The sequence below is a fragment of the Dermacentor andersoni genome, chromosome 1, assembly GCF_023375885.2.
Source record: "Dermacentor andersoni chromosome 1, qqDerAnde1_hic_scaffold, whole genome shotgun sequence".
Lineage (NCBI taxonomy): Eukaryota > Metazoa > Arthropoda > Arachnida > Ixodida > Ixodidae > Dermacentor > Dermacentor andersoni.
Window position 1 is genome coordinate 196,372,205 of NC_092814.1, and position 24,321 is coordinate 196,396,525.

General features: G+C 45.5%; 1 protein-coding gene across 5 annotated transcripts in view; it reads left to right on the forward strand.

The window, feature by feature from the left end:
- LOC126546970 (cytochrome P450 4c3-like) overlaps positions 1-24,091 on the forward strand; it is a 42,288-nt gene extending 18,197 nt beyond the window's left edge. For 4 of the 5 annotated variants that reach the window (XM_050194703.3, XM_072288713.1, XM_050194704.3 and 1 more), the window contains 8 exons: positions 2,914-3,107; positions 12,148-12,217; positions 16,221-16,347; positions 18,162-18,356; positions 19,871-20,044; positions 20,150-20,216; positions 20,328-20,507; positions 23,165-24,091. In XM_050194703.3, coding sequence (XP_050050660.1) covers positions 2,914-3,107; positions 12,148-12,217; positions 16,221-16,347; positions 18,162-18,356; positions 19,871-20,044; positions 20,150-20,216; positions 20,328-20,507; positions 23,165-23,322 — 1,165 coding nt within the window. In that variant the 3' untranslated portion in view covers positions 23,323-24,091. The remainder of the gene's footprint in view (positions 1-2,913; positions 3,108-12,147; positions 12,218-16,220; positions 16,348-18,161; positions 18,357-19,870; positions 20,045-20,149; positions 20,217-20,327; positions 20,508-23,164) is intronic. The other variant, XM_072288714.1, reaches the window with a different exon arrangement.
- Positions 24,092-24,321: the final 230 nt, after the last annotated feature.

The following is a 24,321-nucleotide window of genomic DNA, read 5'->3' on the forward strand; positions in this document are numbered from 1 at the left end:
GAAGTTGGCAGAATGGAGAGGCATACTTGAAGAGAGTGGCTGGGTCCTCACGGCGACTTCAGCGCAGCTGAGTGGTACAGCCGCAAGAAGATGTTGGCCCTGGTCTGGCAAGACCTCGGCACTTTCTTACTCGATCACGCCACGGAGCGGAAGCATAAAATTCGATGTAAACTGTTGGAGATGCGACGGCTGAGTGAAGGATATCAAGGAGAGCTGGCGTGCTACTTCCTCCTGAACGAACGAACGCAACGCTGACTGGTCGGAGATGGTAGCCAAACCAGCAATGAGGTCGTCGCGCGGGGAAGGGCGACGTGCCAACGAGCGCTGCCTGCGAAGCTCCTCGTAGCTTTGGCATAGAGTGAAGGTGTCTGTCACGGACTGAGGATTCTTGGCAAGTAGCATGTTGAAAGCATCGTCCTCTGCTGGAATGCTGCGTTTGCTGGGATGCGTCTTCAGGCATGGTTGAACGTACGGTACGGGATCGAAGTTCCAGGGTTTACGTTGTAGACCGAAGTAACCTCCACCACTTGTAAAGGCGTTTATTAGCCTCCAGCGTTTGGGACCGACCGTTAGCGCAAGGCACGGATTCTCAGCACAAGCGGCATTCACGAGCAAAAGCGCTGGAGAGGACGACTCTCTATTTCGTTGCAATCCTTCACTACAATTTATTTATTTATTTATTTATTTATTTATTTATTTATTTATTTATTTTGACACTCAGGGCACACAATGCGTGAGATAGATATGCTGATAGGGTAACTGATCACTGTCGCTTTTGCAATGAAACAAACGATGGTCATTGTTCAAGCGTGGGAAACGTAATATGAACTGGATGTGAAGTTCCATCTGTCATAAATTATGTGCCACTTAGCCATCGTTCTCAGCAATGTATATATTACGCTACATAGCATATACGTATGTCATTGCTTGTAGTAGTTTGCGTAGAAGTGTTTTTCACAGTCCTCAGAACGAATAGCGTTGTCAGCAAATCAGAATCGAGTCACGTCGTAATATTACACAGCCCAACAAAAACATGCATCGACAGCAGAACAATACTGACACAATTTTATACAAAATAGCAGCGGCTGTGAAACGCTTGTGGGCATTATTTTCAGATGCCACTTCGCTTTCAATAGCCATCTCGTTTCTGTCAGAACACTCAGGTGAAATTAATTCCTGTGGCTAGTAAAAGAAGGAGACCCTGGTGTGGTTGGTTCTGCATGACCTCCGTCACATCGCTGAGGCGGCATGATGGAAATGTGAAAAGCGCACCAGGAAAGGTGACCTGATACTGCAGCCGTAACTAAAGTGCGAACTAACTATGGTAAACACACTGCGGAATTTTCGTCGATATCGCTTTGGAATACTCTACCAACTATAATCAAAAATGCAAAAAAATTTATACCAATTTAAAAGAGAACAACAAGCATTCATAACAAATACTTACTGATATTGTCCATATTTTCAAATTTTATTCAGCTTTTTCTAAATTGTCATGTTGTTAACAAGTGTTCTTATTACTCATATGCTATAAACATGTTTTGACATTACTCTTAGCTCTCATCTGTACTACTGTTGCTTTAAACATTGTATAACGTCATAGGTGTCTTTAACAGGACGTCCCGATACAGTCTGACTATGGGACCTCCTTATGTATACTACGCACATGTAATTATCTGTATTTTTAATAATAAATAAATTATGAAATTAAAAAAAAATAAGGCACCTGATTATCAGGCTCGAGCCTTTAAGCAACATGCATACAATGTTTAGGCATGAGGACTTGAAAACATGATGAGGAAAGAAATGTACAATGACAAATAAAACGCATGAACGACTAAGCACCTCTGAATGACCTCAAATGATTTGGCGAGCTCGATGCGCGTCCGATTATGAAACCAGAATGAACTGAGGCCGGTAATATTTGGACTTGCATCTGGTAATAATTCCCTCTGACAACGTTGCCTGAGAAATACAGACAATGCTTGGAAATTGTAGTACTCAGGAGTAAGGCTCAAAACGCCAGAGTGTTTTTGCAAAATGAAAAATTTAATTTTGGGCTTTTGCGTGCTAAAGCCAGGGTATCATTATGAAGCACGCCGTTGTAGGATACTCCGGATTAATTTTGACCGCCTGCGGTTCCTTACCGGGCAGCCAATGCATGGTACAATGACGTTCTTGCCTTTCTCTCACATCGAAATGCACCTCGGGCTCAGCAGCGCGACGCGTTTTGTAAAATAAAGCACGATTTCTTCATTTACAGTTGAGACATGGAAACAAGCAGCTTTCACACTGAAACTAGAAGTCGTTAAGACACAGCACAAGACAATACGGTACAGTTTGTATCGTTCAAATGATTCGGCTAAACCAGAGCTGCACTCCGTGTCGTGAAACATTGTCAAGGTGCATATCTCTAAGAGTTTACTACCAAATAATGAAATGTATTGGTTCAATAAGGCGTCTGCTGAGATGACTTATCTTTATTTCTTGCTTTCTAATTTCATATATCGCAGACAATCATGATCATAGTTATTATCCTTCAGAGCCAGGAACTTCGATTAGTTCAGTTTAAAAGACAAGCGAAATCAATTTGATTCTTTCTATAGAAATCACATGTCAAGCCTCACAAGTTAAAAAATGTTTTAGAGGCAGCTGTTTTGATCGAGAGGTCTAATGCTTAAACGAGCCAGTTTTGTTTATTCCGTGTCCATTACAATTTTGTTCCAGTTTTTGATTTAAATCAAAGAGTGCTTGAAATAAATAGCTCTTGACGAATCACTGCACAATACTTTATAGCAGCGGTACTCTCCGGGAGTTAATATTGTAAGCTGTAAATGATACTTGTTAAAACGCGAAATAGTGAATATTATGAATAATTGCTTTCACAGCATGCGAATGTATTATGTTTCCCAGTACAGGCAACAAGTGGAGAGCAAGGAGACGAATGTTTACTCCGGCATTCCATTTTCGCATCCTCGAAGACTTCCGCTCGACCATAAACACTCAGTCAACTGTACTTGCCGACAAGCTTGGGAAAATGTGTTCACCCGGCAAGCGCACTGACATCGTACCGTTGGTCACGCTGTGCACCTTAGACATCATTTGCGGTAGGTTCCAGATATTATTCCTTCCTTCAGTAAAGGTATAATTATGCCTACAATAAAAACAGTCTAAGACAAGAATTCGCCGAAAACAGTTCCTAAGAATATCAGTTGGCAAATGGCAAGCAGTTCCAACGAACAAAAAGCTTTGTGATTTCAGTCCTAGATTCTCTAAGGAAGGAAGGAAAAAGTGGAGAAGGAAGGCAGGGAGGTTAACCAGTTTAGCTTAACCGGTTTGCTACCCTACACATGGGAGCGGGATGGGGGGGATGAAAGACGGGGAGAAGAGATAGAGAGCACATAACACGGCACACACATCGTTGGTTACAGTCTGTCACTCTTGCGCGGTACGTGACATCACTGTCACAGCCGCTTGTCAAAGCACGTCTCCTTCATAAACCGAAGTAGACCCTTCGTCGCCTTCACCTGCGATGTCTTCTGTCGGCGGCATGTGAAAATCGTGTCGAGGGACAATGGTCTAGTGTCAAGGTGCGCTAGAACGGATGCCAGGGACTGTCGATGAACATTATATTCAGGACAGTCGCACAGAATGTGTTCCAGCGTCTCCTCGCAAAGACAGGCATTGCAGAGAGCGTTGTCAGCCATTCCAATGCGAAACGAGTAAGATTTCGTGAAGGCCACCCCTAGCCATAAGCGATAAAGCAGGGTGGCCTCACTTCGGCGGAGTCCAATTGGCATACAAAGATGCATCAAGGAGGGCAGGTCGTGTTGACGATTGCTCCGGTTGGTCTGGCTGCTTGGTGTGCACCATAGAGAGAGCGTGATCTCCCGTGCAAGCACTCGAAGTCTGCTGGCTGCGTCAGACCGTGAAAGTGGTATGGCCTCTTCCTGTGCCTCTTCAAGAGCTGTCCGAGCGGCTTTATCGGCGTCTTCATTTCCTATGACGCCGCAGTGACTTGGCAGCCACTGAAACGTCACGTGATGTCCTTTCTTATGTGATGTATGGAGTAGGCATCTAATATCGAGCACGAGCTGTTCGAATGGCCCGCGCCGCAGAGCTGATAGCAGAGATTGTAGGGCTGCCTTTGAGTCACTGAAAATTGACTATTGTCGAGGTGGTTCCCGGTTGACGAAACAAAGTGCAGCGCGAAGAGCAGCTAGTTCCGCAGATGTAGATGTTGTTGGGTGGTCAGTCCTAAAGCTGATGGTAATACCTCTTGCTGGGACGACCAAAGCACCGGACGAACACTGGATGTTTGTGGAACCATCAGTATAAATATGTTCACTGTCCGCGGACCTCTCGTGCAGAAGAAGCAGACAGTTGTTTCAGCACAGGCGACGACAGCTCAGACTTTTTCCCGATTCCTGGTACGCTGAGATGGACTGTGAGGCTGACAAGGCACCAAGGGGGTATCGATGGTTTAGATGCAGCGGTGAAGCCCGAGGAAAGTTTGTCGTTGTACTTGACGATAGTTTTAGAGAATGATGCTTGGTGCCTGTCTGAAGGTAGTGTTGCAAGGTGGTGATAGGGGCACGTGCAAAATGTCTGATATGCGTTCTCAGGGATTCCACCATGATGTGAGTTTGCATTGGATGGTCTCGAGCAATCGCAATAGTTGCCTCAGTTGACGTGCATCTGGGCAAATCAAGACAAACTCTGAGTGCTTGAGCTTGTGCTGCCTGCAGAACACGAATATTTGTCTTGCAGGTGTTGTTCAGTACAGCTAGACTATATATTAAAAAACCGAGAAAGAAAGCTCTGTAGAGTCTCAGCATTGCGTCTACTGACATCCCCCATGTCTTTGCTGTCAAGTATTTAAACAACTGGGAGGTTGCTGTCAGGCGCCGTTTCATGTAGGCCACGTGCGGGCTCCAACAGAGGTCTCGGTGGATAATTACTCCAAGAAATCTGTGGGTTCTGACATAGGAAATGGTCCGCCCATTGATTGAGATGACATAACGCGTCATTGGTTTGCGAGTAAATGCCACTAGGGCGCATTTTTCTGGTGATATGCTGAGACCTTGTTCACACAAGTAGCTCGCTGTCAAAGTAGCCGCTCTTTGAAGCCGTGCACGAATCTGAGGACGTGTGACTGCCGAAGTCCAGACACAGATATCGTCTGCATATATTGACATTTTGGTGGTAGTTGGCAAGTATTCACCAAGCCCAATAAGAGCGAGGTTGAATAGCGTCGGGCTGAGAGCACCGCCTTGAGGAACGCCCCTGCTGGTATAGCGTCGCGTAGTTGGGCCATCGTCAGTTAACACATAGAATGATCTTGCAGATAGGTAACGCAATCCATAAAAATACTCGACCACCTAGGTCAACCGTCACAAGAGCGTCGAGAATGGCCTCATGTAATACGTTATCGTATGCCCCTTTCACGTCTAAGAATAAAGCTGCAGATAAACGTTTACGGGACCTTTCGTGCTGGACATATGAAACGAGATCAACTACATTGTCGATGAAAGAGCGGTCACGTCGGAAACCAGCCATCATGGAATTCGGATAAATCTTGTAGTGTTCAAGGTACCATTCCAGGCGGCCAATGATCATTAGTTCCATTGTCTATCCTACACAGCTGGCCAACGCTATTGGGCGGTAAGAGGTGAGCTCTAGCGGGGATTTGCCCTGCTTCAAGATTGGCACCAGGCGGCTCACTTTCCATTCGTCAGGAACATTTCCCTCCTGCCATGAGGTGTTGTAGAGACTCAATAATGCTATCCGTGCGGATTCTCCGAGATAGCACAAGGCTCGGTATGATATACCATCTGGACCCGGAGATCATGAGCGCCTGCAGAGAGCTAGTGCCGCCTCGAGCTCCTCCATTGTAAAAGGAAGGTCCATGCGGCAATCACGGGAATGGGGGACGTCATCTCAGGCTGGAGGATCTGGACGTGTCGCTTGGTCTGCCATCCACACACAAAAGTCTTCTGCGACATCGATGTCTTGCCGCCCTTGGAAAAGCGCGAGCGCCTTCAATGGAAACGCTGTTCCGGAAGGCAACGCAGGCCTTGCACCGTTTTCCAAATGTGAGACAGTGGCTTACGGGGGTAGAGTGTCTGGCAAAACGTTGTCCAACGTTCCGACACTAATCTATCCATTCGACGCTGAATCTTCTTTTGCATCCTCCTGGCTGCCCTAAGGTCATAGATTGATATTGTACGCCGATATCGACGTTCCGCCCTGCGACGAAGTGCTCGAAGTCGCTCTAATTCTATGTCGAAGTCATTTCGCGTGTAAGAGATCGTCAGCATGCGAGTGGCGTTTTGCATCGTATCTTTAATTGTTCGTTGTAACCCAGAGGGTAGGACCTCGCGGCAGGCATCTTCCATATCAGATTTGAAGTTGGCACATTGAATCGTCCGAATGGTATTCCGTGGGTCAGATCTAGACGACAAGCCTTTGATGTTCAGATAGGTGGGAATGTGATCACTCCCATGTGTCTCAATATCTGGAAGCCACTTCACACATCTGGCGAGACAGTTGGAGACGAAAGCAAGGTCGAGGCAGCTGCCGTGTGTCACGCCTCGAAGAAAGGTGGGGCTACCATCGTTCAAGAGAGTAAGGCCATAGTTGTAGGCGATGCTTGCTAATCTTCGTCCTCTTGCATTTGTCTTTGTACTTCCCCATGCTGGATGGTGTGCATTGAAATCTCCTATGACGACCCATGGGGCGGGACAAGCACTCAAGATATCCGCTAATCTTCTAGTATCGAAATTGCTTGAAGGCGATATATACACGCCTATGAGAGTAAACAAGAGTTTGTTCTTTTTAACTGTGATGCATATATACTGATTGTCGTCGTGGGACGCAATTGGTTGCAAAACATAGGTGAGTTCACGACGAACAAAAACGATGATTTTGCTGCATGCACCATTTGTTGATGACATGATACATTCGTAGCCTGACAGTCTGATTGGTTTCGACAAGTTGGGCTCACAAATGACGATGAGTGGAAACACGTTAGTGTAGACATACTGGCGGAAATCTGAAATTCGTCATTTTAGCCCTCTGGCGTTCCACTGGATGATGGACGCTGCCTTGACTTCTTTTCGGAAGGATAGGGTATGGGTAGCCATCTTTCTAGTTGAGGGATTCAAGCACTGGGCTTATGGCGTCCAGCACTTTAAGTGCGCTTCGGGTAGACGGTGTCCCCATGTCAACTAAAATCGTTCGGATGGCCTCCATGAGGGAACGTAGCACCGAGATGACTTGACGATCTGTTTTAGGTGAATCATCAATGGCCGGAGAAGGCTCCGGTGGGGCCGTGACCTTCTGAGGTTCCTTAGCAAGGAAGCGGCTCGGTAGCGTAGGCCATTCCTCTAAAGAAAGAGTCTTATCTGATTCCCTCGTGGAAATGGTGGGCCCTTTCCCGGCGCGACTAAGCGGTACCGTAGTGGAGCGGGTACTATCGCTTCGCGCATGCGCCTTCTTTGAACACGTATGACGGTGCCGATGTCGACGCCGACGCCGGACTACTTCGGCTGCCTCCCTGTGGGCCGAATTGTCTCTGGCCATTTGCTTCAGAACCGCGCGCTCCCTCTTAATGCGGGCACAGTCTTTCGACGAGGCTGCATGAGTGCCGCTACAGTTGGCGCACTTCAGAACTGTGGCACCACAGGTCTCTTCTGCATGAGGTTCAGCGCAATGCGGACACAGTAGCGAGTTGGGACACACGCCCTTGACGTGTCTTAGCCTGAAGCACTGATGGCATTGAAGCGGCTTCTGGATGAATGGTCGAACCAGATGTCGAAAATGTCCGACTTTAACATGGGATGGTATACAATCCCCCTTGAAAATAACCTTTACGCAGCGCGTATTCCCAAGACGGCGCACTTGCGTAATGATCGTGCCCTCGTTTGCCGGCTTCATGAGGCTAGGTAAATCATCATTGGGAATGATAATGTCAATGTCGTAAATTACACCTGCTATCGATGTGTCGTCGATCGGGATGAAGGGGCGCATTTTGATTCCGCCTAGCTCCGTGATTTTTTGAAGTTTTCCAAGCGCACTCGCGTTGTACACGTCTATGGCGCGTATATTCTTGCGTGGGTTTATTCTGATGTCTTTAATTTGATCCGGCACCGCACATTCCAGAAAAATGGATAGGGCTTGCCTGTTCAGCAACCGTAGGTTGCTTGACGGTTCTTCCGGCATAAAGATGATGACGTGTGGTAAGCGCGCAGGCCTTGACTTCATAGTCGTAGTGCTCGCAGGAGTTGACGGTGCTGTGTTGGCGATCTTTCTCTTCGCCCTCTTACTCCGGACGGGTATGAAGCCGTCGTCGGGTGAGTCGTCTTCCGACATAGAGTACAGCTCGGTGTCCTCGGTGTCGCTGGGGGAGCCAACTCGCTTCCTTGCGGTTGACGGCCGTGATGACTTCTGGCCAGGCGGGCCTCTGGCATGCTCCGCGTCCATGGCCGCAAGACGGGGAGGTGAGGCACCCCGAAAGGTGAAGATTTCACCAAAAATTCAGAGAGCACAGAAACAAGTGTTCTGTCAAGAAGACACTTCGTCGTTTTCTCCCTAGATTCTCTAGATTTCTGTCGTACTATATAATGTGGTTCGTAACCTGCGGCTGTCTGCACTACTGTCTCATTCTTGCTTCATTCACGGTCATATTTACCGGTGACTCACTACTTACCTCCAGTATAGCATAAGGACTAGGAAATTTGCCTGGGTGTCCGGTGGGAAGAACGGGTTGCTTTGTCAGCAAAGTCACTGCCGACGGTGCAACAGAGAGCCGGAAGCCACTGAAAAATGATATTGTTCCCTGTTACGAGTCTATTTCATGTCTTTGTTTCGAAGCCCTTGTTTTCTTTCTGCCTCTAAAGAGAGAATTCGTGCGAAATTATTTTCTGTTGAAGTTTCTATAAAGGGCCACCTATTTTCATTGAGAAAACGTTTCTAGATAGTTGCAATTATGAAAACAATTATTCTGCTCAGCTTTAACATCGAAACTAAATTTTCTTTGCCCGTCCGTCCATCCATTATGTTACGCTGACAAAAAGCCTGGTTGCCATCCATGTTATTATGTATTTGTCAGCCCTCCTCCTCATCGCCGCTTTCCCCATCGCCATAGGTCTAAGAAAAAAAAGAGCTTTGTCCTCCACCGCTACTACATTACTCAAGCTGCAGATGAGGCAAGCTTCAAAAATCTGGCTTTTATAGATCAGGATTTTGACCCACACCATGCTTGCAGTGATCGCGTATCTGTTTGGTGTATTCAAACAATAAATCACGACATAATCCAACATAACTTATAGTCAGCTCGTAGGTCTCTCTAAAGCACACACACACGTAGAGATAGCAAGGAGAGGAAAAGAAGGGAGAAGCAACCAGACGAATGTCAGGTTTGCTGCCCTACACTAGGGGTAAAGGGGGAATATAAAGCGGAAAAGGAGGATAAAGCGAACACTGAGAGCACACGGGAGGATGCACAGGAGAACTATAATAAACGGCCCCTCAGGCCGGTGCACTTGAAGAACTGCACCAGTGCACGAATAGCGTTTTGAGTCAGCGATGGTTGGGGCCATGGTCCGAGTATCTTTGACTCAGAAAACGGTCTCTAGTCGAGCCGGTGTAATATTGTCTGGAGAAAGCGGCGTTTGGACGTCGTAACGAGAACAGACACACGACAGGCTCCTAATCATCTCCTCAAACTTCGCACGTCGGTCTATGAACCATTCCAATGCGGTAAGGGTAAGCGTTCGTGAACGTTACTACCAGTAATAAGCGGTACAACAACGTTGCTTAGCAGCCGGAAAGGGTAACACTTGTAGCAGCACCGATGGGGTCCTGCTTACGCTGCCGGCAATTGGAGTGACTCGGAGAAGTCCAGAAAACCTAGTGTGTTTTTGCGGGCAAACAGACGAAGTTCTCTGACAGCGTGCGTACTAGCGAAAGAAAGTAAAAGCGTCAGGGTGTCTTAAGGTGGGCAGACGTACCGGGCAGCCTTGTCAGCATAGTGGGTGTCGACAATGCAACAGAGAGCCGGAATCCACTGAAAGATGATGTCGTCCGCCGTTGTCAGAGCATGTGGTGTATTTCCTTGATATCACCTGCCCGTATTTTCTCTGTCTTTTAGCAGACTGGAGGTTGTAAAGAACTGCTTTAGAAACACAAAAACATGACCCTTTTGTATGCCGGTTTATTGGTTACGTAGTTCAAAGTGTTACGTAGGGCTGCAAGTTATGCCAAAGTATATGTAAATACGTAGGACACCTTTAATTTACTTGTGATCTGCTTCGATGGAACCTCGAAAATCACTGCTGAGCTGGTAGGTGAGGTCGAACCATTGGTACAAATAAGTATGCGTTCTCGGTATGTCTGGTGCAGTAATAGCAGCATTGCTTGATAATCTAGCAGCGCTCGATATTCAACTGTTTCGTAATAGAGGTTAGTTTTTGCAACACTACACCTTTTGAGTACGAAAGTAGACAAAACGCACGGAGGGTAGCCAGAGAAACTCATGTCAGAGCAGCAATGTGCAGTTAGGAGCTGGACACACTAAGTACTTCGCTGCGAGGTTTTTCGCTCCACACATACTCTGAGATTGATAGTGACTGTGCTTGTATTGGGGAAGGCCACAACAGTCAACATTGTAGGGGGCGAAGACGAAGTTGAGTTAAACGCGAAAGGAAGTTCCTTAGAAGATGACGCTGCTAGCGGTTAAAGCCTGCTTTTGTCGCATCAAGAGGGTTCAGTACAAGAGGAGCCGCTGAAGTCCAATTCGTTATAAGGTTGTACAGGCTGCACCATGGCCAAGGCATCGCCATTGTCGTAGCGGCAGAGACGCACGGGCTCGATCTGCGGTGCGTTCGCGCAGGTGTTGGCCGGCGCTCCCGGCCCTAGTGCCACAGCCAGAAAAAAAAAACTAAGAAATAAAATCATCTGGTGGTTTTCGTTTGAGCCTGACGCCTCTTGTCAACGATCCGTCCGAGGCTCCACAAGGTAAAGCAAAGCACGATATATCGCGTGTTTCACGTAACCAGAACCAAAGTTCAAAAATGAAGTGGTGCACTTTAGATGGATGAATCATGAGTTACTCGGACTATTTGTGATGTGAGATTAGTTAGCTCATCATTATGTTTAATTATAAACAATTTTTATTGTTTGCTTAAGGGCATAAGTCGTACTTGCAAAGCCGTAAATCCTGTTGAGAAGCAACTAATGAAGTTGTTTACATGGCGTTATTTTTTACGTGGCTTTTTCAGGATTCTGAAGAAAGGCCCCGAATAAATAAATAAATAAATGTCGTCACTGCACGCTTGCCCGTCTAGATCGCAGCGTACTCGATGGGGGCTTCAAAAGAACGAAGCCCACATGCCTGTCGAAAGCCGACGACTGTGTTTATACTCATGTTTAGCAGCGGCTTACCGCTAATTATTTAGGGCCGTTACACGCCGTGGTCAGTCGCTTTCTCACTTTTCAAACTGGTATGCAAGCTTCGTTCTTTGGAAACCCGATTAAGGGCGCTGAAATCCAGGGGCGCAAGCGTGTAGTAACGCTCGTGTTTTCGCCTTTCCCGGGCTTTCTTCATTGCCCCGGAAAAAAGAACCATGTAAAAGATAACGGCATGGAAACAAATTTATTAATTGTTTCTGAGCACGCTCTGCAATATTTAAAACAGGACTTATGCCCTGAAATGGATATTTAGAATTCGGCGTAAATAACCGTAACTGATTAGCCGATTAATCGCACGTCAAAACATAATCTGAGCGACTCAAGACGAGTACAACAATATGCCGCTGCTCAGATCCGTCTAAAGTGTACCCCTTTGTTTTTAAAGTTTGCTACCAGTTGCGTGAAACAGCTGGCGTAGCCAAGTACTGTCCCACTTTAAATAAAACATTCCGAACTGGCTCTTGTAGTTTAGACATAAACAACAAACACATCCGTGGTATGTAGCGCAATGCAACAAGGATTAATATATATATTTTTTAAATTGTATCTACTAGTGTCTTTGAAATAAACAACAAGAACACCTCAACCCTGCGTTATATGACTAATTCATAGTTTTACTCTCATGTACGTGCATTAACTTAAAATACCCAACTTAACAGATTTCTCCTTTTCCAGAGACTATAATGGGGACATCAATTCGTGCACAACATAATGAGCATTCTCCGTACGTAAAGGCCGTGAACAGGTGGGTTTCGCTTTGTTTATTCTTTGCTGCACCGTGTTGCTGCTAGTCCTGTTCGTCTGTCTCCCACTTCATGCTTACTTAAGTAGCCACCCGCAACGTCCCTTTCTCTCTTCATCGTGTCGGCTGTTCTTAAGCTGGCATATTCAAGCGGCGGCACTCAGCCGGAGCAGTCGTTGCAAGACTAGGACCTCTACCAACCGGCAGCCTCATCAGCTTCTATCAAATCTTTGTTTAGTGTAACACTCTCGTACGTATTTTCTGGCCTGAGTAAAACGCGTACGGGGAAAAAAATCGCCAAAACACGTTTGGATTCTTGAAAATGAGCCACCGCGGTGGATCAATGGCTATGGCGTTTAGCTGTTAAACACGAGGTCGCGGGTTCGATTTCCGACCGCGGCGGCTGCATTTCGATGTGGCGATGTGCGAGAACGCCCGTGTATCATGCGTTGAGTGGAGGTTAATAGACCCCATGTGGTGGAAACTTAGTCCGGAGCCCTCCAGTACGGCATCCCTCATAACAAACTGTGTAACTTCGGAACGTTGACCCCATAATTGAATTAGATTCTGGAAATGCGATGACTTTTCGCTACGAAGCAACTCCACATACATTGCCCAGTCGTAAACAAAAAATTGACCGCCCTTCCACTACTGTGAAGAGGGGTGCAAACGAAGCTCGGGATCCGCGGCTCTTCGTTATCGTAACACCTCGGCTTCGCGCTCCCTCACGGCGAGGTCGGCACGTAGACGATGACCCCTTTCTCGAACGAGTTCCCGGAAGCGTTCATCAAACGCCGCCTGTTCTTCGGCCGAACACACGACGCGCGGCCCGTTCCCGCTGGCGTTCCTTCAACGCAGCCTGCTCTTAGGCAGAACGAACCAAATGCGACTTACCCATCTGACTGGTGGGCCTGAACTGGCGGGAAACGGCGGGCGCGGGGCGAGCGAACAAGAGATCAAACCCTTTCCCTCCTCCTCTGGAGGGAGGGCACGCCTGCAATTATCTCGCGCCTTGTGTTGCGTCTACTTCTACGTGCATATAAAACCGCGCTTTAAAGGCCGAGTATTACGCTTGTGTTTGTTGGCCCCAATTTTGAACTTTCATTGGACTGCGTACCATGTGTGCATTTCTTTCTCATGTATGTTCAGATGTAATGGAACAATTTCGGTAGACACTACTCATAATTCAGTGCAATAAAACGAAAACGACAGTGGCTGAATGGGTTGGCGTGGTGATTTCGTAACGCAGTGGTAGGTGGTTCGAATCCGCGGCCCGACAAGCAATTTTCATTTTCGCGCGGCGTGAGCTTCTTGTACGGCAGCGCCAACACCGACGCTGACGCGAGTGAGGAAATACAAGCTTCGCTTGAAAACAGACAGGAAGATTACGTCAAGCGATCGCGCCTGGTTCTACCTGCTGAGCTCGGCGGCCGATAGGACACGAAAGGACATCAAGCGACGAGAGCCGGACATGACAGATCTCAGCGCCGGCATTTTTGTCAGCATGGGCTGATGTTTTGTCACTTGGCATAGGCAAACAGAGCTTTTGCCTTAAGAATAAGGAACCAACACAAACAAGAAAAGTTGGACGGTCATCAAAGTTACAGGCCAAATGCATGGAATAACGATATTGGGGGACTTGCAGCTGTTGGTATTAAGATATCGCTAGCCAACATTTTACGCATGCGCCCAATCACTGCAATCCTCTACGTCTAAATGTGCAGGCATTGATCAAGATACTTAAATTCATCATTGGTGAGCATGAGAGACGTTCACTGAAACGTTCTGTATTGTATGTTTCCAGAGGCTAGCGCTTCAAAGTCGGTCGTCGCTTTACCACCACACGCACATGATAAAATCTTAGGTACAGTCGCATTCAAGAAAATAAAAGAGTAAGTGGCCATCTATTATTCGTGGTCAGCCAAGGGAGTTGCCCACGTATCCTTTCATTGATAAAGCGATTTCTCTGGTCCATGTAAACCTTTCTTCACGTAAAATAAATCCTGTAAATTACTCCGTGGCCCAGTTGAATGGCAAGTTTTGTCACGTAGCTGCTTTTCAATTTGTTTTTGACGCTATGGCGGCTCAATCCAGAAAGCTTGCTTGGTGCTGTGAAAAGCTTATTACCATGATGTTATGTCGAGACTCGCCGAGGTTGGTTAGTGGCTATGGTGCTGGGCTGCTAAGCGTGAGGTCGCGGGATCTAATCCCGGCCACGGCGGCCGCATTTCGAAAACACCCGCGTACTTAGTTTAGGTGCACGTTAAAGAACCCCAGGTGGTCGAAATTTCTGGACTGCCCTACTACGACGTGCCTCGTAATCAGAAAGTGGTTTTGGCTCGTAAAACTCCATAATTTAATATTTTTTAATGTTTTGTCCTCACATGAGACAGTTCCAAAATGCCTGCCAACACGAGATTGCTTCTGCGTTGGTCTTGTCTTTAGTTATTACTTTTTTATAAGTTGTCGGTGCTCAGCGTGTTCTTCAGAACCGAGTCAGCGTATCACCTCTGTGATCTCACTAGTGGAATAGCCAGTCGATTTCAAAGGACTCACTTGCTGCTAGTGCGATCTTTTATGAAGCTAGTGCTGACCTTCTTCAAAAGACAGACAAAAGCACGACTTGATGCTCTGATTTTAACAAGCGTATACGGCGAAGATGCGAAAGAAAGAATGAATTTATTTGCGCGCGGTGCATACGTCCAGAAAATTTTAACTGCGGGACGTAAACCGAACGACTTCGTACAGGATCATTGATGTAAAGTTCAGGCTCATGGTGCAAGACCAGAGACACCTAAATCATCCCTTGCCACGGTAGAAAGGCTGCCGTTCGGTGTTAGCTGTAAAACAAGTAAACAAATTATCAACGTATCTAAACACTTAATTTCTTACCGTAGTTGCGCACATCGAACTCACCACGCAAGAAGGACACGGCATCGCTGCGATACACGAGAACTGAAAAAGAAAGTTAATATCAGTGCGCTTCTCTTGCACAAAAATAGCAGCCAGGACGGACGCATGGAAGAACGATGGCTTTGTCAGCCAGACGTCTGACAAAAGAACATCAACAAAAAACTGACCTTGCAGCCCAGAGCGCGTGACTTTCTGCGGTAGTGCGGGTACGCATGCGCTTACACATATACCAGACATTAGCTAAAGAAACGTTTATACTGCTCTCGTTGTATCTTTCTAATTCAAGAATGGTACCCATGCATGATCACTTACCGCTATGTCTGTAGAAAGTGGACGCAATAGAACGTGACAATATCAAACGTAAGGGCTAGGAAGAAAGAAGAAACTGTTTTACTATCTTACGGCGTCCCCTCGGTGACCGGAGTAACCTTGATCTCATACAACTGATCGTGTTAATGCTAAATAGAATATGCCGCACTTCTAGACTCTTTTCATTGCATTGCCTTCGGGATCGGCACAGTTGGCTCTATGCACGACCTTCGGCTCAGGTTGTAATGCAACAGGTTTTAATGTTCCTTCGTCGGAGCACGATAAATCAGCTACGTACATCAATTGAAATAGGCTAAAGTTCATGCACAACGTCGAACAAGATAACTGACATTTAAGGTTGGGAAGATATGAATCGTACTTTAGTAGACGCAGCTCTCTAGTTGCTGTAATGGACATTGAAGCACCTACGGCGCGAGACATTCTTTGCCTCAATCCTGCGATTTGCTGATAGCTGCCTGTCTCGCCTCGATTGCCAGTACACAACCTTCGAACTGGCTGGCCTCATGCCATCGTTGTCGTGTCGTAGTCTTTTCGTCGTCACCATTCCCCTGTCATCGTTGTCGTCGTCGTCTCCATTGTCGCCATGCCTTTTTTTTTCTTTTTACACGTACAAGCTTGAGCGGCATGGCAACGCTTTGGAGAACCCCTAACGAGTCTAAATAGCCGGCTACCTGCTGCATGCTTCGGATACCATTGTTTCCCATAGTGCGTGATGTCTGAATACCTTTTCTCTGATGACTTTTATCTTTCTTTTTGTTTCCAGATTGGGAGAGTTGTTTTTACTCCGAATGCTGAACCCATTTTTCAGTAGCGAGTACATATTCAAGCACAGTTCCATGGGCAAGGAGTACTACGATTGCCTGAACACACTCCATACATTCACAAGAAAGGTACAAATACGTTGTTATCGTGCCGGCACTGAATGCCTTAGCACATCTGCATTTTGGCGCCCGATCCCAGCCGCTCAGTGAAAAACCACCGAGTGTTTCTATTGAGTAGCCCTAATATACGACACTCAACTTAAAACACTTCAGGTCTGTTCGAACAAAGAAATCGTCATAATAAATTTAGTAGGAGTAACCATTGCGCGACGCACAGAACTCGGGATATCAGAATAGACACTCCTTCGTACATTCAGTTTAAACGTCTTGAGAGTGAATATTGGTCCCGAATATGACAATCCAAATTTATAGGCTCCATTTAGTCGCTGAAATGACTATCCAATACGACTTCCGAACGTTTTGTTGGAAAATATTATGAATAACGTGATTACATTGGAACTGCGCGAACAAACGGATGATGTTTAGACAGTATGAGCGCACTGGTTTAAAGGAACGCTAATGAGGAATATTAGGTTAAGCTGTATCAATTTACTACATTTCAATAATGTCGAATAGGTCGCTCTTACCGCGAGCGGAGGCTTTATTGGTACGCCAGAAAACATGCAGAAACGAAAGACTAGCAGCCACACCTCTTTGAAGTTCTCGCATAAGATTTCTGTGAAGTCGCAAAGTTTGTCAGCTTGTCGTCTTAGCTTCTTAATAGTTTATCGATAGAGAGGAAATGCATTGCATGCTAAATGACATAGTAAGTTTTGATTACTTCTTTTCTGCTCGAGAAGGACCAGGATACGAAAATACACTAAAAATTTGCGATGCGGCGCTAGCATACAGGTGCGGCTGTTTGGGCGCTAAATTTAAGAAATAGAAGTATGCTCTTCATTTTTTGGAGCGCAGCTCTTAAGCGCCCGTTCCTTCGACGAGCGTCGGCGGCGGCGTAACCGAGCGAACGAGCACAGCGAAAGATGCAAGAGCGAACGCGGAGCAGAAGATGAACGACGCGAGCCGCGAATGGCGGATACCAATGAGAGGTGCGCGCGGGAAACTGGTGTCATGCGGACCCACCCAACCGCTCAATGCGTACTCGTATCTGGCCTCAGCCGGACCGCTCGTTTCGTACTATCGTCTGCTCGCATCATCTCTCGTTGGCGCTTGTTTGGTTTGCTTGGTTTGGTCTCGTTCGCGCTTGTTTCGATTGTCATGGTTTGCGATCATTTTGTAATCTGATTGCGTGCGCGACGCTAATTGTGAAGTACTTTCTGGAAGCCACGTGGCATCAGCCATTACAGTGGAACCTTCGACGAGTCATGTATAACAGCCGACGCGCTTGACCTGCGGATCAGATTTTCGACGATCGCCTGCTCTGCTACATGTCTCTCTCAAATCCTTTGCTTCAATATATCGCGAAATGAAAACACGTATAGAGCTGCGCGCAAATTTCGCATTAGGGAGTATCGTAATCGTCGGGGAATTTTTTTGTAATTGTAATCAGCATTCTTAATTCCGCCTTATGAATAAAAATATAGTTTTAACGAATACTTTGCCAATCTAAACTTATTCAACGTTTCACTTTAGCGGTCTCTTTGAAAATTAATAGGACAACAATAACAACAGTGCCATGAATCATAATAATAATCATTTTTTTATGATTAATACAATTTCATGCCTCAGGAAGTGCAGCTGATTTGGCGCGTGTTTCCAATCATTTTGACTCATATACAAATTTTTATAGCATAGATATAACATCTGACGCTTAATATTAATTTTTATTTATATTCACTGCATTCTTCTTCAATGTAGTTCTTATATTCTTTACGGTCATGAAGAAAATTCTTTACATGCGATACCGTGCTTTTTTCCACCAGGTAATAGAGGAAAGAAAGAAACTGCTGCAAAAGCAAAATCGCCTAGAAGGTCAGACGGATGTCGATAGCGACAATGTAGAACAACAGAAACGGAAAAGACCATTTCTGGACCTTCTCCTTACTGAACACTTGAGAGACTCAGCGAGTATCAACGAAGAAGATATACGAGAAGAAGTGGACACATTCATGTTCGAAGTAAGCCATCATGAAGCTGTCGTTCTAGCCGCTTATCAATCAATGTACACAACGACAAGTATGGTTGAAAAAAAAGAAGTCGTTTAAGGCTTGCATTCGTATCAGTTGTTAAAAGTTTTTTTTTTTTTTTTGATCGCCTGGTTTGCCTACACTAACGTCGTTGACCGGATTACACATTGCTCCTCGTCTCATGTGTATTGATCGGAGTAATTCAGTGTAATCAAAAACCCTGTAAGATCGGCAAGAACGTTAGCCCACGGCCACAGGCGAAGACCCAGTCCACCTAATATCTCTCATCTTTCTTGAGGCGCGAAATGAAGCTTACCTTGTTTTTCTTTTTTTTTTCGTTTCTCTCTTTGAACGCACTGGAACACTCCAGCACATTCTCATAACTGTACCTGTGTCTGACCTAAGGAAATGAACTTTAAAGCAGCAAGCAACAAGGCCCGTTTTCACATATTGTTTATTTATTTTTCTTTATTGAACTAGTTATTCATGTATGCATTCATTTTTCTCCTTCGTAAGAGCTTTCTCATTGGCTGGCACTCGGCTGCACCCTTCATATAGTAAAGTGGTGACAACAAGATGATCGCTGCAACGGAAACGAATCGTGCGCGTCCCCTATGCGTTCATGGAGAGATATAGAATGTACTTTATTCGAAGTGTGAAAGACCTTTGGTCCAGGGCTTCTCTACTACTTCGCCTAGTACGTCGTCGACCTTCACGACTTTGCAGATGTCTTCCCATAAACATGCCGAGAGGCTTCCTAGATGTATGAGGTCAGGAACAGACATTTTGCGAATATCGACCAAAATATTTGTGTTTTTAGCTGTTTCTAGGACTCCGTCTGCCGCATGCGATCACTCTTGTAATTCTACTTATTTTACACTTTGTCTTTGATAAGAAGAGTATCGCATGCATTAGCGCCCAAGTAACGGGAGCTGGTACAGCGAAATCGTAAGAAACTGAAAGTAATGTGCCAATATCAAATTACTACTTCACACTCGTTCATTGGAGCTATTCAGTAAAATTAGATCCTCAAGGAAATGAGTCGTTTAATCGTGTGAAGTATATTTATTGTCATCTAAATTTTCCTGATGCCATCCAGTTTCACAAAAGCAGACTTCACACCTAGTGATGTATCCTGGTGACAAAAGGCGAAATAACAACGCATAAACGTGGCACTGGACGACACGACCAATGTTTGAGCAGAGTCTTACCAAGAGCAGCTGCGTCAGCAGAGCTTTAGCTCAACCATTGAACACAAAATATGCAGATTTAAAGACGTCGCCTAGACCAAATACTGTAATTTAAAAACTTTCCAGTATTTCTCTATCATGATTCGTTGTTTCACTAAATATCAATTTTAATACAATATTTAATGGAAGTTGGAGGTGACTTAATCGCTTGATATTACAAAGCAATTTTACATGCTTTGTTACGAAACAATGTAGACTGCTTGCCGAACTCAAACTTCTACATTAAATAAAAGCGTTGCCCTGGTCATGACGCAGGGGCACGACACAACGGCAATGGGAATCAGCTGGGCTTTGTTTTTAATTGGCCACCATCCAGCCGAGCAACAGAAAATACACGACGAATTAGACGCAATATTCGGAAGTGATAAGCATCGACCGGTGACGGCCGAAGATTTGAGAGAAATGAAGTACCTTGAAAGCTGCATAAAGGTATTTTTATTGTGCTTTCGAAGATATTGTCTTCATGCCTTGAACAACTTGTTGTAATATAGCATATGAATGTGATGTGCTTTACTTATTTCCCCTGTTTTGTAGGAAGCACAAAGACTATATCCATCAGTCAGTTTCATGACGAGAACATGCGAGGCACCATTTCAGATTGGTATAATATTTTAAATCCTGCTTATATTTTGCAGGTCATTAGTAAACTCGTTTTTACCAGCAAAGAATTGGTTTGAGATTATGCTTATGATCTGCTTTTACCTCCCACCAGGAACCGTAACATTTCCAGTGGGCACCATTGTGAGAGTGCCTGTGTACTGCCTTCACCGGGATGAGAATGTGTTTCCAAAACCGGAGGAGTTTCAGCCCGAAAGGTTTTTCCCAGAAAATGCGAAAGGCAGACATCCTTTCGCTTACATTCCGTTCTCCGCTGGTCCTCGCAACTGCATCGGTAAGAGATATGCTATATATACAAAACTTTATGTTCAAAACCGAGAATTACATTATGTCAGAGTAAATATAAACAATCCTATTTTTTAATGAAGGATATCCACGTTGGCCAAAGCTGCCCAGTTATCGAAGCGCGGTTGAGCAAAAATAAGAATAAGAGAAGAAATGTAGCAAAGCTATTCAAAGCAATATATCTGCCCTGTCGTACTTCACAAACGGTGTAACAGGGAAGGGAAGGTGGCTGAGAAAAGAAAAAGAGAGAGCTGAACGGAAATGTTACTGCTCCAGAGGCAGGCGAACAGAAAAGTAAATTGCGAAGTCAATAACACCAGCAGAATCCCATCGACCTATAGAGGCTGCCACTCTCACTCATTTGGTGTGACAATGTGACCGTCTCAGTACGTTGCTGTGCAAACAGGGGAGACGGTTGAGTGAGTGGTAAGGTTTAATGTCTACGACAGAGGCCGTATAGAGGTGGGCTGTTGATTCATTAGGCCACCTGAGGTTCTTTAACATGCACCCAAAGCTCGGTACATAAGCTGTTTTTTTTTGTATTCCGCCTTGATCAGAATGCGACCGGCGTGGCCTGGAATAAAACCTGTAGCCATGTGCTGAGCAGCGCTATTTCACAGCAACTGAGTTACCGCGGCGGTTCAGTGGAGAAAGTCAGCATTAATCTCGAATCAACTAATAGGTGTATGTGTGTCAGTGTGCAAATTGAACCATATACGTGATTTAAAACTTTATGTATGGCCAGTTTCAGTCACACTCTTGAGATCTACATGTGTTTGAGTCTGTCATTTTACCGTCATTTCATTGATCTATATAGTAAACGGCTGTGGTGGCAAACGTAGATATTCAGTACTACCCGACAGATGAGGCCGCTCTCACCAAAACTCTTCAAATGAAAATCGAAGTTAAAAGAACTAACGCGCACAATGAAGCCGCGCCTGGGTGAAGTTTAGCGGATTCCGAACAACTCGGGAATGTGAGCTCCATGTAAGCCAGCAATCTCGTATCGGACTTACTATACGACCATCTCTGTACACATAGGCATATAGATGTGGATTTTTATGTGGTCACTTTCCCGACGTGGGAGCGGCCCGCGGCGGGCTAACACGCGCCCTAAAGGACGACCTAAAGTTCATCCATCCATCCATCCATCCATCCATCCATAGAGCACTTTGATCGGCATATTTTTCACTCAATGTGATGTCGTGTATTTTTGTGTCCAGAAGGGCAAAACACTTTCCGGCAGCTACAGCTAATACTAGCAGCGTCCCCACGTAATATTCCGTTCCGAATGGTTTATCCACCTACGCACGCAATGCAACCCAAAGCTTGCCAGCAAAGTACCTCGATGCACGCAATGCAATCCAATGCTTGTGAAGTGCTCTTACCTGGCTTCTCTGCCACTTCACAGACATCCTCTCCACGGTGAGTTGATAGCTTAGTACACAACGCCTGACAATACTTCACATCTACACAACGCTGTACTAACACTATGTACAGCGTGGTTAGTCAGATTACGAAATAGCAGAGATGCCAGGTCATCCCGCTTGTCTGCGTTCCGATGGAAATCTCGCGGGTTTTGTATTCTCCAAGTCGGTGAGGCCTCATCGTACGCGTTCAATGCAGCTAGAACGTGGTGCCAACAATTGGTTGTATCATTATTTGGAGTTGTTTGACCAATGAGTTCATTTTCAAATACGTTGTTAATCACTAAACAAAGAAAACCTACATGATATGTTACACCTCCTGATATGATTCATAAAGCAGGATGCCTTGAATTTCGGTTTGTGAGACCTTCAAACGACCTTGACGAAGCCATATCCTCTTTGTCAGACAGCGAGCCTGACGAAGGGGGAATCTACAGTCCCTGCGATGTCAGTAAGGAAAAGTGCTCGAGAAGAAGTGATGGCGGGTGATCAGTCACTTAAATTTCTCACATAATACAGGGCACCTTAGTGTGCTACGCTCGCTCAGTGGCCATACGGCATTCTGCTGAGCACGAGCTCCATTCGATCTCCGGTCAGCGACGGCCTCATCATGATGGAAGGCAGAATGCAAATAAGCTATCGTTCGCTTATATTTATTATACGCATGCACGTGAAAGAACCCCTGTTGGTCTAAATTAATCTGACGTTTTCATATACAGCGTCGCTCATAGCCAACTGTGCCAGCTTAGGGACACAAAATTTCATCAATCAGCAAAGGTGCTGCTGACAATTTTTATAAGACACAAGAATGTTGTGTTGCCTTGGGCAGAAGTGTGATGACGAATCTATAACTATCAGTTCTCAAATTAAATAAAGCCATTATTTTTTGTAATCGAGACACTTGAGTTTAGAGCGAATTGTTTTCCTCTTGTTACCCCGTTGTTGCGCTCACTAGTAACAAACGCACTGTCCATATATCTCTCAGATTAGCTTTTCTTTTTTCAATCAGTAATACCTCGCCTTTGATGTTGTCTAACTGTCTTTCCGAAAAGTAAATAGAAATGAACGACTTGTGGATCCTCTGCAGTGGACGTTTATGAGGAGAATACCGCCGGCTCTGAACCGAACATATTTCTAATTTAACTTGCACTAAATGCTGTGGTCTTCCATAAAACGGCATCTAAATCTGTACTTTGCTTTTTTGTTTTTCTCGACGCAGGTCAGAAGTTTGCCTTGTCAGAAGAGAAGATTGTCATCGCTAATATACTACGTCGTTTCAAGTTGAAATCACTGGATCAGCGGGATGAAGTCAACGTAGTTTCCGAAATGGTCCTTAGGCCAAAGAGTGGCTTGAGAATGCAATTCACACCCAGGTGATGCCCATGATGAGTTGGAGGAAACATACAATAGCCCATTCCCGTTGAGCTTGTGTGCGTGTGTGTGCGTATGCGTGTGCGTGCGTGTGTACGCGTATATGAGAGAGAGAGAGAGATTACGCCTTAGATAAAATACTTGTGGCATGGGCGACTACACTGCACGGGTATATGCTGGGACCTTCGGCCTACGTGCTGCTGCATTGCAATTTGAAAAATACTAGGTTTTGTGCTGAAAGTCGATAATGACAAGATAAATATAAAAGCACGCGGGACATTCATAAATGCCCTAAACACCAGGCTCAAAACTTATCGTAATCCGTCGCCTTACACTGTAACAAACTATGCTGCGAGTACCCGAAATACAGATGGCATGACATCTGCATCTTGTTTCAGATGGCATCTAAGTCAACACCTGGCCCCATATTCACAAAAAGTTCTTGCGCTAGCATGGTTCTTCAGAGGAAATTTCAGACAATCCTGGTGCAGGAGATAGTATTAGAGAAGGTGGGCTGCTGACATCAAAGCGCACGTACAAACGAAAAGCTCTGTCAATTCGGCCCCTGGTTATTCGGATATTGTTCACAACATTCGGCTGTGTGTCTACCCGGATTATTTTCGTCCTTATTTGCCCGTCCCTCCCAAGGTGCCCGCGCTCCTTTTACGCACTTCTTGCAGGAACGTCGCTGGCGGCTTCACTATTATGCAGACAGGAGTGCGTCGCTCCAGCGCATCTGTACGTGTATGTCAAATAAAACGGGTTCGCAACTACGTTCACAGCTTATCTATGTACGCGTGCAATTCTATCACCACACACTGTAGTCCTTATATTAAACAAAAAAGAAGAAGAAACTCCGAGCATAAAGTGTTGAGACAGATTATGTGTTATAACTCGACAAGCTGCTGATGAAAGATCTATACTTAGGACGATACGATTGCTGTTGGTTTAGTGCGACCTACGCACTCACTGCATTGCCGAATTCTGTCTCCCTGACGTACCCTC